The following is a 15,488-nucleotide window of genomic DNA, read 5'->3' on the forward strand; positions in this document are numbered from 1 at the left end:
GGGATTCGCGTACAGGCACCGGAAAAAGGTCACATTTGAGGGTGCCGTTCCGGTAGTCTCCGGTTCGACAGTCTTTTTCTTGCAGCTTGGACCACGACTGCATGGAATGGTGCGGTTTGCAGTGACCCAAAAAGATAAATAATGTAAAATACTTTATTACTTTAGTCTTTGTAATGGGAGGTTGGTATTCAAAATGGTACATCTGTGTAGATTTTTATAAATCACAGAGCCTCTTGCCACATTGCGTCAGCATGTTGATGTCTCGCCAAGGTCGATTAACAAACTAAAAGGTAAGGATTTAAAAAAAAAAACACAGAAGCTTTTTTTTCTGGATTTAACGAATACTTTTATTTATTTTATGTCCAGGTTTGAAGAAATATATAGTCCTTAGGTTTCAGCCACGTGGCCCAGCACATGGTGGACTCATTTTAACCCCCTTTGTTCAATGTAAGTATATTTTCCATCACGTAAATGTTGTACTTTTGTGAATGATGATTCAAAATACGCGTTGGACTTCTGATATTAGATGAAGCATCTTAAAATCTGATTCAACACCCGATACTGTTATTTTAATGTGGTATTTTTAACTCCACTAATATACTTCCATTGCCTTTCTTTGCAGCATTTAACAACATGATACAGCAGCACATAGTGGACTCATTTTTCCCCCTTTGTGCAATGTAAGTATAATTTCATAACGTAAATGTTGTAATTTTGTGAATGATGATTCAAAATACGCGTTGGACTTCTGATATGAGATGAAGTAACTTAAAATCTGATTCAACACCCAATAGTATCATTTTAATGTGGTCTTTTTAACTCCACTAAAATATTTCCATTGCCTTCCCTTTCAGCATTTGACGACGTGATACAGCAAAAATATCAACACCAGAGTAAGTTGTGTAGAATTATGTTCATTTTTTTGTCTTAAATATTTACCCAAGTATTCAAAAGTAACATGCTTTTTATTCCTTTTCAGCTATTCTGGATCTGTTTTGGTTTTGAAGAGTATACATCATTAAATAAAGACCATATTAAAAGAACTATCATGTCTCATTTCATTCATTTTATCTGACTGGGTGCAGAAGTTTGAGGTAATTTAAGTCACACAAATGATGTGATTGAATTGTAATTATCTCTAAAATCCCCACTTGGCGCAAAAAGATTTTTTTATTGATTCACAATGACCTGAACCATAACATTCTGACATCACTGAACACAACAGCAATGTTTGACAGCGTTATCACAGTGCAAATTAACATTAAAAAATTGAGGGGACAAGAACTACAACACTAATGGCACAACTGTTTTTCCCTTTTAAGCATCGTTGCAACCAATGGATCACTGAAGGAATGTCAGCTAATCTGAAAGGCACTTTCTGCCTAATACATTAATTCAACACTATAAAAAAACAGTTGCCTGCAAAGCAACTAAACATTGGCAGATGAAAAACATCACTTCAGTTTGATGCACATTTTTAAATGGCAAAAGAAGCGCATGTATAAATGTCTGATCTTGCTCTAAATTCATTGGCTGCTATTAATGCTGACATGCCAGTTTAAATCCTGCCAAATAAGTATGTAAACATTTAAAACAATGGCTAAAATCCCAAAACTGCACTTTTTTGACTGAATATTTGGTGTAAATTACACATTTTACACTTATTATTACTCCAAACCAGATTTAAAAAGAAAAAATGGCATTAAAAAATGAGCCAAACTACTTGAACGAAAAGTTTTGCAAAGAAGCACATTACATACCTGGTGAATGAGTGACTTCTAGAAATACATTCATCTGATTTCAGCAAGGGTTTTGACTCCTGTGCCTGTAATTGAAATCTAAAAACACAGAATCCGCTCCTTATTCAAGTCACATAATACATACAATTCCAACTATAAAGCCTGGGCTATATAGAAAATGTGTACTCGACACAGTATGTTTTTTTTCTTCAATTTTCTGTGACATTCCCGCAAATGTTTGCCCACTTAGTTCAACAGACTCTCCACAAGCCATTGTAAAGTTCAAAAAATATACACTGTACAACTTATGTTTGGTGTAGCTGTACATCACGAACAGGTGCAATGGTTGCTATCATTCAATCCAATTGCTGTCAATTTTTGGGGGAATTGGCCACAAATAATCAGAGAACTTACATATTGAGCCACACCCACACACAGTCAGTGTACTGTATTGCCATGGCGAAAAACAGAAATATGGACTTTTTTTTTTTTACATATACAAGACCTCAGACTCTTCAGGTTCCGGGCCCTTCAAGGCATCGTTTGACTCTGTCATTGAGCTGGCATTTGAACGCGTGTCCATGGCTGAGTGCATGATGGGTAGCCACAAGTCATCCATGTTTGGCATGACAAATATTTTCTGTGGGGAGAACAACATGTTATAAGAAATTTGGGATTAAATGGGGGGAAAAAAGAAATAATATACCTGAAACTCTTGCTCCAGCTTCTTCTCAATCCAGTCTGTTATGTGGACCAAAGTGACTTCCCTTTCTCCGAGTTTTGGCCGAGCTTTGAGCTCCAGGTGAGGTGGACTGCGGAAACCATACCTGAGGATCCAAGGAGATGTGAATTGTTTCATTTTCATTCACAGTGATGAAGGTCCACAACTACTTGAATTGCTGTCAACAAATGCTTAAATATGTAATTAAATCTGGCAATATTTGAGTATCTATTTTTAGATTGATCTCATATTTTAATTGTTTTTTTTATCCATAATTTCATTTTGAATATATGTAATTATTTCAATTTTTTAAAATTAATTCATTTATTTCATATATGGGCCAGATCCACCAATGTAATAACTAAATAGGAATGAACAAATAATGAAATAAATGAACAGGAATTGAAATACACAAATAAATATAAATCATGAATATATAAACATAGAAGTAATTCCATATTTAATGACATATTTAAGGATTTATTTACTTAATTTTGAAATATATCCTGCTATGATCAATGAAAAAATGTAGCAGATACAAGCATGTACTTAAAAGTTGCATTGTGGATCCTTCTTACCATATGCATTGTGGTCTATACAGACCCTTGCACGAAGTGTACTCACCATATCCTATCAGTAGGTGGCGGTGGGATGTTGACAGCAAGCATCCCTCGACACTCCTGGACCTCCACAGTGAGCAGCAGAGGTGTGTTGGCCACCTCCTCCATCTTCTTCTTGATAAACTCCGTCTCTGTTGCCTTCTGGAAGTACTTTGACTTGGCGATCTTGTCCACAAAGCGCATGATCTTGCTGGGCCGGTGGCCTCCCATGTAGCTGCAGGAGCGAAAGCAAGAGTAAAGCAAATAGATTCGATTCTTTCATCAGACGTATGCTTACCCTTCGGCTCCGGGGAGAACGGCTTTGTCACTAAAAAGTTCAGGAGGATCCTCCTCATCCGAGGAACCAGCACTTGACGACTCCTCGTCGCTATCGGCCAGGCAGTAAGTGCGTGGCCTTGACCTGTTGCGTGAACAAAAAAGACAGGAGAGTTGAATGCCAGGTTTGTATTGTTAACAAAAATGAACAAAAATTGATTTTGGGGAATTTGACTCCAATTTAAACTGAGGTCAATGTGTATAATTTGCAGCATACAGTTGGTTTAACTGCCAATCCATCTCACCATTTATTAGGTCATTCCAATTGGTAGAAACAAAGAAAACATCACATCTGACTACCAAAGAAAAACAACTCGTTTTCCCTGACGTTTTCCTCACAATGGCATCCACAACAATGGCTGCGTCTTAACAAAAACAAATAGCTCACCATTCCTTCCCATGCTCGCCGAGACCTTCGCCCTCTTTGCCCAGTCGGGCCAAGTTCATCTTGGTCTCCAGGGTCATAAGGAAGGAACCCGAGTAGGAGACGTCCAAATCGAACCATAAACCTAGAGATGACAGAAAGCCGTTACACTAGCTATCTGCGCCCTGCCATCCCTATCCCGTACGCTAGCCAAGAATCGGTTTAATCCCGTCGTGGATGAAAAGGTCAAAACCGGGGCAGATGGACTTTCTTATTGAGCCAAGTTCCTTTTTTGATCGGATTTCCGTCCCCTGCTGTTTTTCAAGCGTCTTGGCTTTTTAACTGCGCGTCTTCTCAATTACAGTAACAGATAAACCAATGCCATTCACTCATTTGTAGGGTATAATCGATGCCAGCCCCACCTCCATTATTCCTACCTTGGTGGTCCACAGAAGGTTTGGAGGCACCAAGAATTTTGGGAATGGAGAATCCCATGTCGAGTTCCGTCAACGTGAGCTCGTTCATTACGTATGGCAGCTGAAATGGATCAAAAAAAGCTTGAGTAAATAGAATTTAAAATGATATCCATGCATTAACACGGTCTTAAATGGTAGCATGATGCTGTGGCAACATTTTTTTCCCAAAATCTGTCACCGGGAGCTCATCCATAACACGTAGCATCAGAAATTGGACAAAAACACTTTTGGCTTTTTAAAATTTGTAGTGACATCAAAGTGGAATGTCTAAAAATACAAAGGGTGGCAGACTGTCCTTAACCTTAACACAAAAGAGACCATACAATGATGGAAAGTGACTCGACTGTACTACTCACCCGGATCTTACTGATCTTCATTTGGATCTTTTTGGCGACAACATTGGCCCAGTACTTCTCTCCCAAGAAGTCCCAGAATATTCTGCCGAGAAAAGCGTTGACCCAGGCTTCCGGTTCAGCAGTCTGGTCTGAACTCACAGGTATCTGCCATAAACACATACAAAAATGCTCCCTAACTTTAATGTACAGTACCTCGTTGACCTACTATTTTGGCACAAATATAAGACAATCCCCTCTTTTTCAAGATTCAAGTTTGAAAAAAGACTTCCACACCAAATTCAAAATGTTATACAGAAAATAATTACAGTACGTATTATAACAATATATCATGTTATTTTGCCTTATTCAAATCATGCAAAAACTCAAATCTTAATACCTGAACACTTAAATATGTAAACTAAAGGGAAATCACATTTGTAAATGAATGGCTTTTATATTTTGAAATGGAAATAAACTAATCTAGTACTGTGATAAAACAACAAAATTGCATTAACCATCAAAGTGGTTAGCATTCCTTTTAAAGATATCTGGCGCTATCCAGGGTCCTGAATGGCAATAATGTCTAGACCCCAAATATAAGATAACTGACACTTTTTCATTGTTATTCCAATGCAAAAAATGCCATTTTATATTTGGGCCAATACAGTATTTTCTTATTCTTTGGTAAATGCGTGACCTTAGATTTAAAATTGAGAAAAAAAATTTAAACAAAAGAAAAGGGTATTTAAACTTTATCGCAGCAGAACTATATAAGTTTATTCTCCCGATGTCTATTTTTTTTTTTACCTTTTTAATAGTTTTTGGACTTCTTTCCGGGCTGTGTCCAGGGCTTTCGGTGGCGGCTGGGCTTGTGGGCTCAAGTTGGGGGTTGACATATTTAGCCATGTATAGGTTGTAGTCCAAGAACACTTTCTGTCTGATGCCGCCACTGGAAGAACCCGAGGAACTCTCCCGTTGGCGATGTTGAGGGTGGCTTGTTTCATCCGTTTCCTGGCTGCCGACGGATTGGTTACTGTGGCTTGGGGTGGGCTGCAAGGCTACAAGTTAAAAAACAAACACACAAAAATAAAACACTTTACTGCCAATGGATTGGACATCATCATTGATTAAAAACTTTAATCTTTTCTCAAGACTTTAATTCTCACTTGGAGACGTCCAATGATGCCTGATTAATATTAATTAAAGTTATAACTGCTTAGACAATTTAAAATACATGAATAATGCCTGCGAACGCAATACTGAAATTTACTGAGTATTCAGTTGTGGCCACTTGATTACAACTGCATAATCATAACAAATAAAAATATAAATATATTCCTACAAAGGTTTATCTATTTAATCAATAAATAAAAACTTTGACTTTTAATGTCAACATTTTTAGAATGAGCAAAATGTTCTCTCCTTGTCTCAAAATAGTTAGAACAAAGCCAAACATAAGATTTGTCTTATTTCCTGTTCTTTGCTTGCGAGACACCAATTTCTTTTTTTCTTTCTAATTTTAAACCACCATTTGAGCAAACCTGGATTAAAGAAATTGTTATATAACATTTTCTGTAATCCAGTCCCTGGATTTCATCCAAACAGTATCAGTTTCTCCATTTAAATGAGCCCTTATCCTGACCCTATGTCTCTTACAATGGTGAGCAATACATGTAATCCTGCTGACCCATTCACCATCCTCTCCTGAGGGGATTGTCTTTAAGCTGAAGCTTAAGTGTGGATCTGATGGCCGACCGGGGCAGTTACAAACACAAGACAGTGAATCCTCCCAAACGTGCTATCTTACACACTCACCACTTTTTGGCAGACCGCCGCCGCCGCCGCCTCGGCCGTCAGATTTGGACTGGGACGCAAGTAGAAATCTCCGGAACCACTCCTCTTTTTCCCGACCCGTCCTCCCGAAGAGGTATATTGTCAGATCCCCTCCTCCAGGCTTTTTCTGCTCCTCGGCAGACACTTCGGCTCTTTCAATCTTGTTGTCCCCTGTTGTGATCGGTCTGTCCTCTTCATTTTCGGCCTTCTCCCCTTGAGCCTTGGACATAAAATCGTCCTGCTTGGCTAGCTCAACACATATGGGGTATTTTTTATTCCAGACTCTTTTCCTTGCGAGGCTTTGCGGCATCAGGTAGATCTTTGGAGACAGGGATACACATTTATAACAAAAAGTGACAAACGTTTTGTTGTCGCGACAAATGAGGCGTATTTGTGAGAAAATACAGTAATCATTGGTGCCTCACCTTGCTATCAGTCAGATCGTAGATCTTCTGGCTGATGTAGGTGACGTCAGGTTTAGGCTCGTTGTGAGTGGCACGTCGGGAGATGTTCCGGTTGGGCTTTGACAATCGCAGGACGGAACCTTCTAGGCGGACGTACACAGAGTGCGTCAGGGTGGCGTGGTACATCTCTGGGTCGTAGCTGTGGATCTCGTTCATCCAGCCCTGAGATGTGGGGAGAGTTCAGAAATTTTAGCGCAGAACCTATGAATGTCCATGATTAGTTTGCCATTTTCCCCAAAACTTTTACATCAAATTTGGAGCTATACTAACTACCAATTACTTACTTAGTAGCCTCCAGTTTTGTTTATACTAAACTTGCATCATTTTCAAGGTCCAAAAGTCCTGGTCTTCCCTGTCTTGGACCAGACAGGGAGACAGATGGAGAATTTCTGGTCAAGTTCTGTGCTAATCTATAATTCTTCAAATAAAACTAACTTAAATTCTTTTGGTACTAATTGCAGATAATTGAATGCAATCTTTAAAAACATAAACAGTCTGAGTTCTGGTCTGGGCAAGTCTCAGATAGTGCGGTCTTGAAGTCCAAAATGAAAGATCTAAAACAAGTCTATGACAACAAATGAGCTTGCACTGAGAGTAACTGTTCAATTCAAAGTACATGACGACCTCAGGCTAACCATTCATATTGTTTTAAACTCACTTTGAATATGTCCGGCTCTTTGATATCAAGCTGGGCTACATTCCAAGGTTCTACTCCACGTCTTCGTGTCCTTGTACCCGAGTGGGATCCTCGTGGAGCTGACAGCCAAAGAACTAGAATGGCCAATGCAAAGCCTGCAAAAATCCCATGAACCACCGCACACACGTATGGTGACAGTGGAAGGATTAAGTACCAATACATCAACTGCGACAGGCAAACCAGACCAGTCCAAGGCACGGTCTCGGCTTCCTCCATTTCTTCTTCTTCTTCTCCTTCTTCTTCGATGTCCATTTCACTGCACCCACCAGTGCTCCCAGTATACAGGCCCCGGGATCCGGGGTGCTCTCCATCTGGAGTCTCCGTGTCAGTACACAAGTCAAAGTCTTCACTGTAAAGTTCACAAAAGTCCTCGTCCTCCTGACGAGCCACCAGGGCTGACATGGAGCAGCGATTTAGAGTGAGCGAAGGAGATCTGCTAAAAGTCGAGGCGCCGCTCTGGACCAAAGTTGGCGCCAGTGACGGCGGGGGAAAGGAGAAGATCACGGAATCGGGTCCTCTACCAGTAGGAGTCTTTTCCTCGTCTTCCCCTTCAGCTCCTTCCTCCTCTTTGATGCTGTAGTTATAAGCTTCCGAGTGTCCGTTCACGGTCGTCATGCCGCTGAGCTCCGAAGCGCTTGATGACAGCAACCTGGCTCGATGCGGGGCGCTTCCGACGCCACCGGCCGCCGACTCCTCCCCCATGATCTTACTAAAAAGCTGCAAAGGATCGGCCATTACCTCTGAAAGACGGCGCCTCGTGTCTTCTATCTTTGCTTCCACCTCTTGGACTTTGAAGAAGGATCTACCGTCGGGAGACATGGTGGGAGACGAGGGAGCCGTTTTAGAATCCCCGCCCACCTGAATGGCAATGACGGGGGCGGAGGAAAGGCGAGGCTGGGAGAACTGTTTGAAGAGCTGCATGTTGCGAGGAGGTGGACGATGCGACGGCTGGACGGGGACGATTTGGTGATGCGAGCCTTCCTGCTGCTCACCTTTTGACGAGTCGGTGGAGAGGGACTTGACAAAAGACTTCATTAAGTGTCTATGACGGGCGTGTGTCGGTGCCACATTGGCGAGAGGCGGGGCAGGTTCGCGGACCTCCACCTCATTGGATAAGGACCTGACCAGACTGAGGAAAGGTCTGGAGGATGGAATCCCGGCCGATTTGCAAGGGGAGGATGAGGCGGAGCTTGTCGGTGGGAGATTGGCTAAAGGACGCTCAGAAGGCCAAGACGAGCTGGTGGTCGGAGTGGCGCCCAGTTGAGGGCTGGCGAAGGTGGGGATGATTGTCATGGCTGGGGAGGCAGTGGTGGTTACAGAATGGAAAAGAAGCTCTCCTTTTGGGGTCGATGAACCATCTAACCGGGGTTTCCCGCCGTACAGCTCGTCTTCTTCGTCGTCTTCCTCCTTGCCCAATGCGGAAAAGTGGATGGTGATGGTGTCACGGGAGAGGGAGCGCTGAACCTGCAGCTTGGGTCCGGGCGTGTGCCGACCGGGGGGAGGGCCGGCATGTTGGCGTCCTTCCCTGCCGCTGCTGCTGCTGCTGCTGCCGTGACTGCTCATCACCACCCGGTGAGCGGTTGGCGGCCTGGAGGGCAAAAACACAGACAAAAGGGTTCATTAACACTAAAACATTGATGTCAATGGCAGCCAGTTCAAGTTCATTCAGCCTCTTTTCCACTTTAACATTATAGGGACACGGTATGCTATGAAAGTCATCCATTTGGTGCCTAATTCTATTCAATGTGACCTCATGATGCCATTGTGAGTGTTTGTTCTGCCATATTGCACCCATCTATACACTGTTTACTCTTTCTCTCCGGAGGCACGCTACAAATGGCTGCTAATGGAAGGAGGCGGGGCAAATGGAATCAGGATGATGGTGGGTCAAGGCAAAATACTGCACAGGATGCTCTAGTTGGAATTGATTCTTTTGTTTTGTTGTTTGTTCATTAAATGACTTTTCCTTGTACTGAAGCCTCTTTGACAACTGAGATGAAATGTACTCTACAACATAGAAGTTACGAAATCTAACATACTTAAACCTAAAACGCGCTAGTCCAGTAAATCTGCAAATAAAACATAAACAAGTCAACTGTCTGGGGTTAAACTATTAAGCCATTCATGTTGCTGTCAATGGCAACCAGAGAGTTAAAAGGATTACATTCAAATAAAAAAAGGCCCTTTTTTAAATCTACAGCAAAACATCATCACACAAAACAACGTTGATGTCAGTTGCCAAGGCAACCGCGGTGAGCTCATTGTGCTCAGCTCTTATTCTCCCCGCCTTCTTTTTTAACCAAAATGGAGATGAAAGGTGACATTTTGCTTTTAGCGAAGGTCTTAAAGAACATCAAGTGATTTTGGAGCATTGCATGCAAATCTACAAGCACAACACTAAACAACACAACCTGTGAGATATGTTTATCAAAATCCTCAAATCTGGAGTGAAATCTGATGGTGAGTCAGTGTCACTTGGCCTAAAAAAATGTATTGAGAGTAGTGATATTTCCATATCTGTCAGGTAATTTAAAACTGTAATACAGACATTTTCAAGGACCTATTATAAAAGTATGTGTGTTTAAATTCCTGTTTGACAAAAAGGGGAAACTGGTCGTTGTCGCCCTTTGTTTGCCAACTTAGAATATCAATATTGTATTGTTTGATTTCAACGATTATCGCAATACTTAAAATGGGTTTTGGTTAAAACTAATAAATTTAATGGCGGAATATTGGCACTGTCAATGACATTGAAATTTGAGCATTCAGACATTTGCCCATTTTAAATGAAGTGGACGTCTATTGTAATGTGTTAAATACTGTAAATATATATAAACAAATTTAAACTGTTATTGGGGCTCAAAAAAGCTTAACAATTTAATATGTATAAACCTTTTACAAATTATTACTTGTATGCATTAATGAAAACATAGAAATACAATGAATAATAATAAAAACTATAGTATTTATGTGTATGCAAATACTATAATGTTTTACTTGAATCAAATATTCTTTCAAACCTTATCATCCTAAACGTGACAAACTTGAATTTTCACCTTATTTGGTCTGTATGTTTTTCTTGCATTGAAGGAATTAATTTCCAATGCGATGCATGCACTCAAATGAACTCATTCATTCAAATCAGCTTGAATTCCCCCAAATGCGTTCTTAAAGGGCCAGAACCCTGTTTCCTAACCTCATCTCGTATTCTATAGTATACATCATCATCGCAGCATCTTTATTTATCGCGGTTGCTAGGAAGATTTACACCGCTAATCCAACCCGGGATTACCGCAGCAACAAAGTAATCTAGTTCATTGTCAAAAAAAAAAAAAAGAAGATAGAGAATAGAATAAAACGGAACCTCACCCTGATCACTTTGCCGCATCCTCCTCATCTCCGGCTCGTCCGGGCCACGACGAAGCAGGTTTGGGTAAATCCGCGTTATGTGAGCTGCTTCCGGACGTGATGGGGGGAACCAGACGCTTTCCACGTACGCACACAAAGGAGAGAGAGAGAGAGGGCTGGTTCCGCACGACCACGGACTGAATGCCTTTCTGGAACGAGCTGCGGCGTGCTGGTTTTGTTTTGGTGAATGGCAAGCGCCACACCCCCTCCTCAACAGTGACATTGCATTTCCGCTAGGAGGGGCGTCCTCTCATCTCCTTCCTCATTTCCTCCAGTTTACGCGGACGCGGGTTCGTTGTGTTGGGCCACTGCAAAAGAGAAGCAAATCTGCACTTAGGGTGGGAGGAGGGGAGGAGGAGGAGAGCTGTGTCATGGCATCCCCTTCCTTAAATGGAGTGCTTTTGCTCGTCAACAATTAAGGAAGTTTTTAAATATTAAACAGGAAATATGGACTAATGGTGATGATTCCGGACTGATGTTGAAGGAAAGAAATGTCCAGGAAATGTATTAGGGAAGCTCCATATGTTTACATCTTTGAATTTTAGATATTTCTTTGTCAAATCATTTATTTGGAGATGCTGCTCTCTAGCGGTCAGTTACTGGGACGTCAACAGGAACATCATCATTGCTCCATAAAACATTTCATTCATAAGATTATTTGAGTAAATATAGATATTGAAGACAGGATTAACACCAATATATCATCAAATGAATAATGCAATGTATCATGTTAAAATGTTAATATGTATTCATTTTTTCTGTGCTGATTGTTCTTAGGAGGGTTGCGGGGGTGCCAGAGCCCAACCAAGATAAAAATCTGCGGGTGAGGTACTCCCTGGGATAAAGCAAAATGTGACTATATCCTTATTTGTTTCAGTTTTTATGTCAATATTTATTTCCAAATTCATGTAAAATGTTATTAATTCATTTTGACAACAAGTTTCAATATATAATTTTACACCAGTTTATCAAGTATAAATACTATTGAATCTAATAAATGTACATAAGAAATCACAATCTACAATTTTAGATTTCAGTTTCATTATTTAAGTAAATATATCATTCACATTTGAGTATCTTAAAATCAAATTATTCTGTATGCTTTTAAATTTAAACCCATTTTAAGGCTTTCATCCTAAATATACAAACAAAATTTGTTGCTGGATTGTTATATCTCATAATCAACAGTACCGCTCTGTGGTGAAAGTGTATATGACATGCAGATGTTCAAGTTCAAACTCTCACCCATTAGAATAGATCCTAATTCATAGCAATTAAAAGCACATAGCGTGCGGCGTGTTAATTAAGACTTGACAAGGGCACATTTTGCTCTCGTGTGAGGGTTGACGAGCTCCCTTTAGATGAAACATTACTGCCAGGCCACCTGCTGAGCAAGTCTCCAGGCGGCCACTTCGTCTGGCTTCTCGTGTGCTAATGAGCTTTTCATTAGGAGAGACGTCAGTGCTAATAAGAGACTGGAGACCGTCACCTCAAGTGGACTCTTTTCAACATCACCGTATAGACTTCATTACAGTAGCTGGAGTGTACTACAGTGGATGACTATTTTCACCATAAGGTCAAACAAGGATAAATAACCGCATCCCCCCCATTAGAAACAATGCAAAGGGAATGCATATAATAAACTGAAATCATACTTGGCATCCTCAGTCAATTGATCCCTTATTATGAGTGCACATTCCCTTATTAAACAATTTAAAGAAATGTACAAATACACACGGCACTTATTTAAACACTAATAAGTCTAAGATTTTCTCCAAATTGGACAAGGTTTCCGATCAGTATGCACTAAAGTCAAGATTCTGCTGATATTGCTGTAAGATGCTGACCCAAATGGGGAAAAACAACATTGGTTTTACAAAAAAAGGAATAAAAAATCCTGTAGAAAAGTTGTTATACGTTGTAGACAATTTGAAATGATCAAAAAAGTATCAAATACGGGAAAAATGTGTAGTAAGTTGACAGGTTTTTGGGAAATTCATTTCATTGTGCCCTGCAATTGGCTGGAAATCAATTCGGGGTGTCCCCCCAGCCTGCTGCCAGTGGTTGGCTGGGATAGGATCCAGCGACCCCTGTGTGGGTGGAAAAGTGATACAGGAGATGAATGAAATGGTTCAGAAAAGGAATAAATGCATAAATATAAATGAAATTGCAGCAGAAATAGAATTTAAAAAATGATTGGGAGAGATGAGAAAATATTAGGCATTTCTAATACATATTTCTTTTACATAACGAACAAATAAGGATTTTTTTATGTTTATATACAATAGGGAAAAATAGATATTGTATCATTGACATTTTTTTACATTTTCTAACTGAAAATAACAGTTTTTTTGTTTAAAAAAACTAAAAGTAAAACTCAAGTTAGTAAAAAAAGCTAAAGAACAAAAAATAAATGGCGAAATATTATAATTACAATTATTTTACTAAAGAAATAGATGTTTAAATGAAGAAAAAGTATTTTAAGACCTCCAATGACATCCATTCCTGCCAAACAAGCAAAAAAAATACCACTCATTTGACATATTTTGGATTAACTTCAACATTTCATGACAGCACAAAACCTAAAATGCATATTAACAGAAAAAAAAATCCTCTGTAAAAGGTTTGGGCTTGCCTCCAAAAAATCCCCCCCTGACCCCCTTTCATCCCTGCTTCTATCCCTTCGTCTCGCCTCTTTTTTTAATACAAATCAGCCTCTCCATGGCACGCACATGTTTGCGTGTTATTTGAACTCCGGTAGAGAACTTCAAACACCGTTCAAAGTCGTTTTTTTCCCCTCCCCTCCGCCCTCCTGCCTCCCTTTTGGTGTTGGTGGGGGTCACACAGAATCGCACCTGATCAGAAGGTCGAGAGATGAGGATTATGATATGCAAATGAGGCTTTGTAACGGGTGTCGACATCTGTGGTGCAAGAGGTATCGTGAAAAGGTGGCGCCCCCTCCTCGCCTCATCTCACCCACCTATGTTTCCTTCCCTTTTTAGTTTCAAACACAAAGTATTTGTTCAAAACACATTTTTTTCCTCCAATCATTGACGGCAATAGACATCAAATCCATTTTGACTGTGGCAAGACCAATGAAAAAAAAAGGTTCAATAGATTGGACGCCTATCTGGGCCTTCTGGGATTGTAGATTTTAAGTTCCCAAGGAAGGGGCTGGGAGGGTTTCAGCTTTGGGGGGCCACAGAAGAGCTCTTTATGAGTTAGGGTCTCCCTGAATGGACAGGGCCAACTCTCAGCATGTTGGATACACACAGAGAGGCTATTGAAGTTTGCAAAAACCCCTCCCACATACAACAACTCCTCAAATTCTCACTCTCAGTCCGTATTAGAACAACAGTAAATTATTCTTTAAAATATTACGCTATTGTCTTTTTGCTTGTTGGCGGTAAAATTCACTTGGGGGTTCATAATGGTAAATGAGTATAGTGGTTAAAGTTGTACACAGGAGCATCCCAGTTTCTTCTAAACTGTTTTTATTTTGTTAATTTTATCGTAATTTATTAAGGGTTGCCTGGCAGCCGAGCGGGTCTTCACTGTATAGAGTTTGCATGTTCTCCCTGGGCTTGAGTGGGTTTTCTCCGGGTACTCCGGTTTCCTCCCACATCCCCAAAACAACCAACATAGGCCAGTTGAAGACTCTAAATTGCTCCTAAATATGCGTCTTAATGATTGTCTGTCCCCTTGTGCCCTGTTATTGGCTGTCCATCAATTCAGGGTGTCCCCAGCCTGGTCCCCAAAGTAAGCTGGGATAGACTCCATCACCCCCAGTGACCCTTGTGAGGATAAGTGGTACAGAAAATGAATAAATCTTATAAACACTATTATATTGTGTTGTTCCATTCCAACTAACAAGCACTTCTCCACCCTCCTGTGGTTAGAATTTAGTATTGCAGAGCGTCAATACAGATTTATGTTGATCACACTCACACATACAATAATATACATACATATATAGTACACTTATTCAAGTACAGATTCAAGATTTAGCTTTCTATTCTGAAGTTAGCACAATAGTTATCCTATTTATTATAGCTAAATTAAAAAAAATGAATTCAATGTATAAGCACCTCAAAAATGAGCATCCTCATCCGACAGATGTCCCCCCACTTTCATGCACTTCAATGTCTACCGTCTCCACCTTTTTCCCCTCGTCAGCTCATCCATCTTCATCGAAACCCCTTTGAGCCTTGCCGGCACAATGCATAAATACATAAATCTACTGTCTGTGTATGTAATGCGTACTACGGAGGAGATGCTGACATGGAGGCGGCAACCTCGCCTCGACCTCTTTCATGTGTCATCCCCCCCCCCCCCCCCCCAGGACCTGTCACCCGGGCCGGGGGAGGGGTGCTTGGGGAGGGGGGGGACAAAAGCTGGCAGTCAACCTGAAGGTGGTGGTGCCAGACTGGCTCTCACGGTCTAAGGCCGTGCCGCCGACCTGATGGCGGATGCCGCCCGGGGGTCAAAGGGCAAAAGAGCTGTTAAAGCATCAGCT

The 15,488-nt window shown here is 40.8% G+C and overlaps 1 protein-coding gene and 1 long non-coding RNA gene across 2 annotated transcripts; one reads left to right on the forward strand and one right to left on the reverse strand.

The window, feature by feature from the left end:
- The first annotated feature begins 15 nt into the window (after positions 1-15).
- Positions 16-914, forward strand: LOC144208296 (uncharacterized). The gene is made up of 4 exons (XR_013328864.1): positions 16-290; positions 367-447; positions 623-680; positions 855-914. It is a non-coding gene; the product is annotated as an uncharacterized LOC144208296 (long non-coding RNA).
- tex2 (testis expressed 2) lies at positions 780-11,326 on the reverse strand. Its single transcript, XM_077734063.1, has 12 exons — positions 10,934-11,326; positions 7,526-9,152; positions 6,829-7,029; positions 6,386-6,722; positions 5,378-5,628; positions 4,592-4,735; positions 4,197-4,296; positions 3,784-3,904; positions 3,358-3,480; positions 3,085-3,294; positions 2,446-2,566; positions 780-2,379 (listed from the first exon to the last, which is right to left on the reverse strand). Exons 2-12 carry the CDS (start codon positions 9,125-9,127, stop codon positions 2,230-2,232), a joined length of 3,360 nt encoding a protein of 1,119 aa, XP_077590189.1. The 5' UTR covers positions 9,128-9,152; positions 10,934-11,326; the 3' UTR covers positions 780-2,229.
- Between the last annotated feature and the right edge of the window lie 4,162 nt (positions 11,327-15,488).

Source organism: Stigmatopora nigra, chromosome 15 (genome assembly GCF_051989575.1).
Source record: "Stigmatopora nigra isolate UIUO_SnigA chromosome 15, RoL_Snig_1.1, whole genome shotgun sequence".
NCBI classification, from domain to species: Eukaryota; Metazoa; Chordata; class Actinopteri; order Syngnathiformes; family Syngnathidae; genus Stigmatopora; species Stigmatopora nigra.

Excerpts from the sequence above, each read along its gene's own strand:
- tex2 (XM_077734063.1), bottom strand. The coding sequence starts at position 9,127 with ATGAGCAGTCACGGCAGCAGCAGCAGCAGCAGCGGCAGGGAAGGACGC. Across the intron at positions 4,736-5,377 it reads GTCCAAAAACTATTAAAAAG|ATACCTGTGAGTTCAGACCA; the intron begins GTAAAAAAAAAA and ends TGTTTATGGCAG. Across the intron at positions 3,905-4,196 it reads ACCTTCTGTGGACCACCAAG|GTTTATGGTTCGATTTGGAC; the intron begins GTAGGAATAATG and ends TGTCATCTCTAG.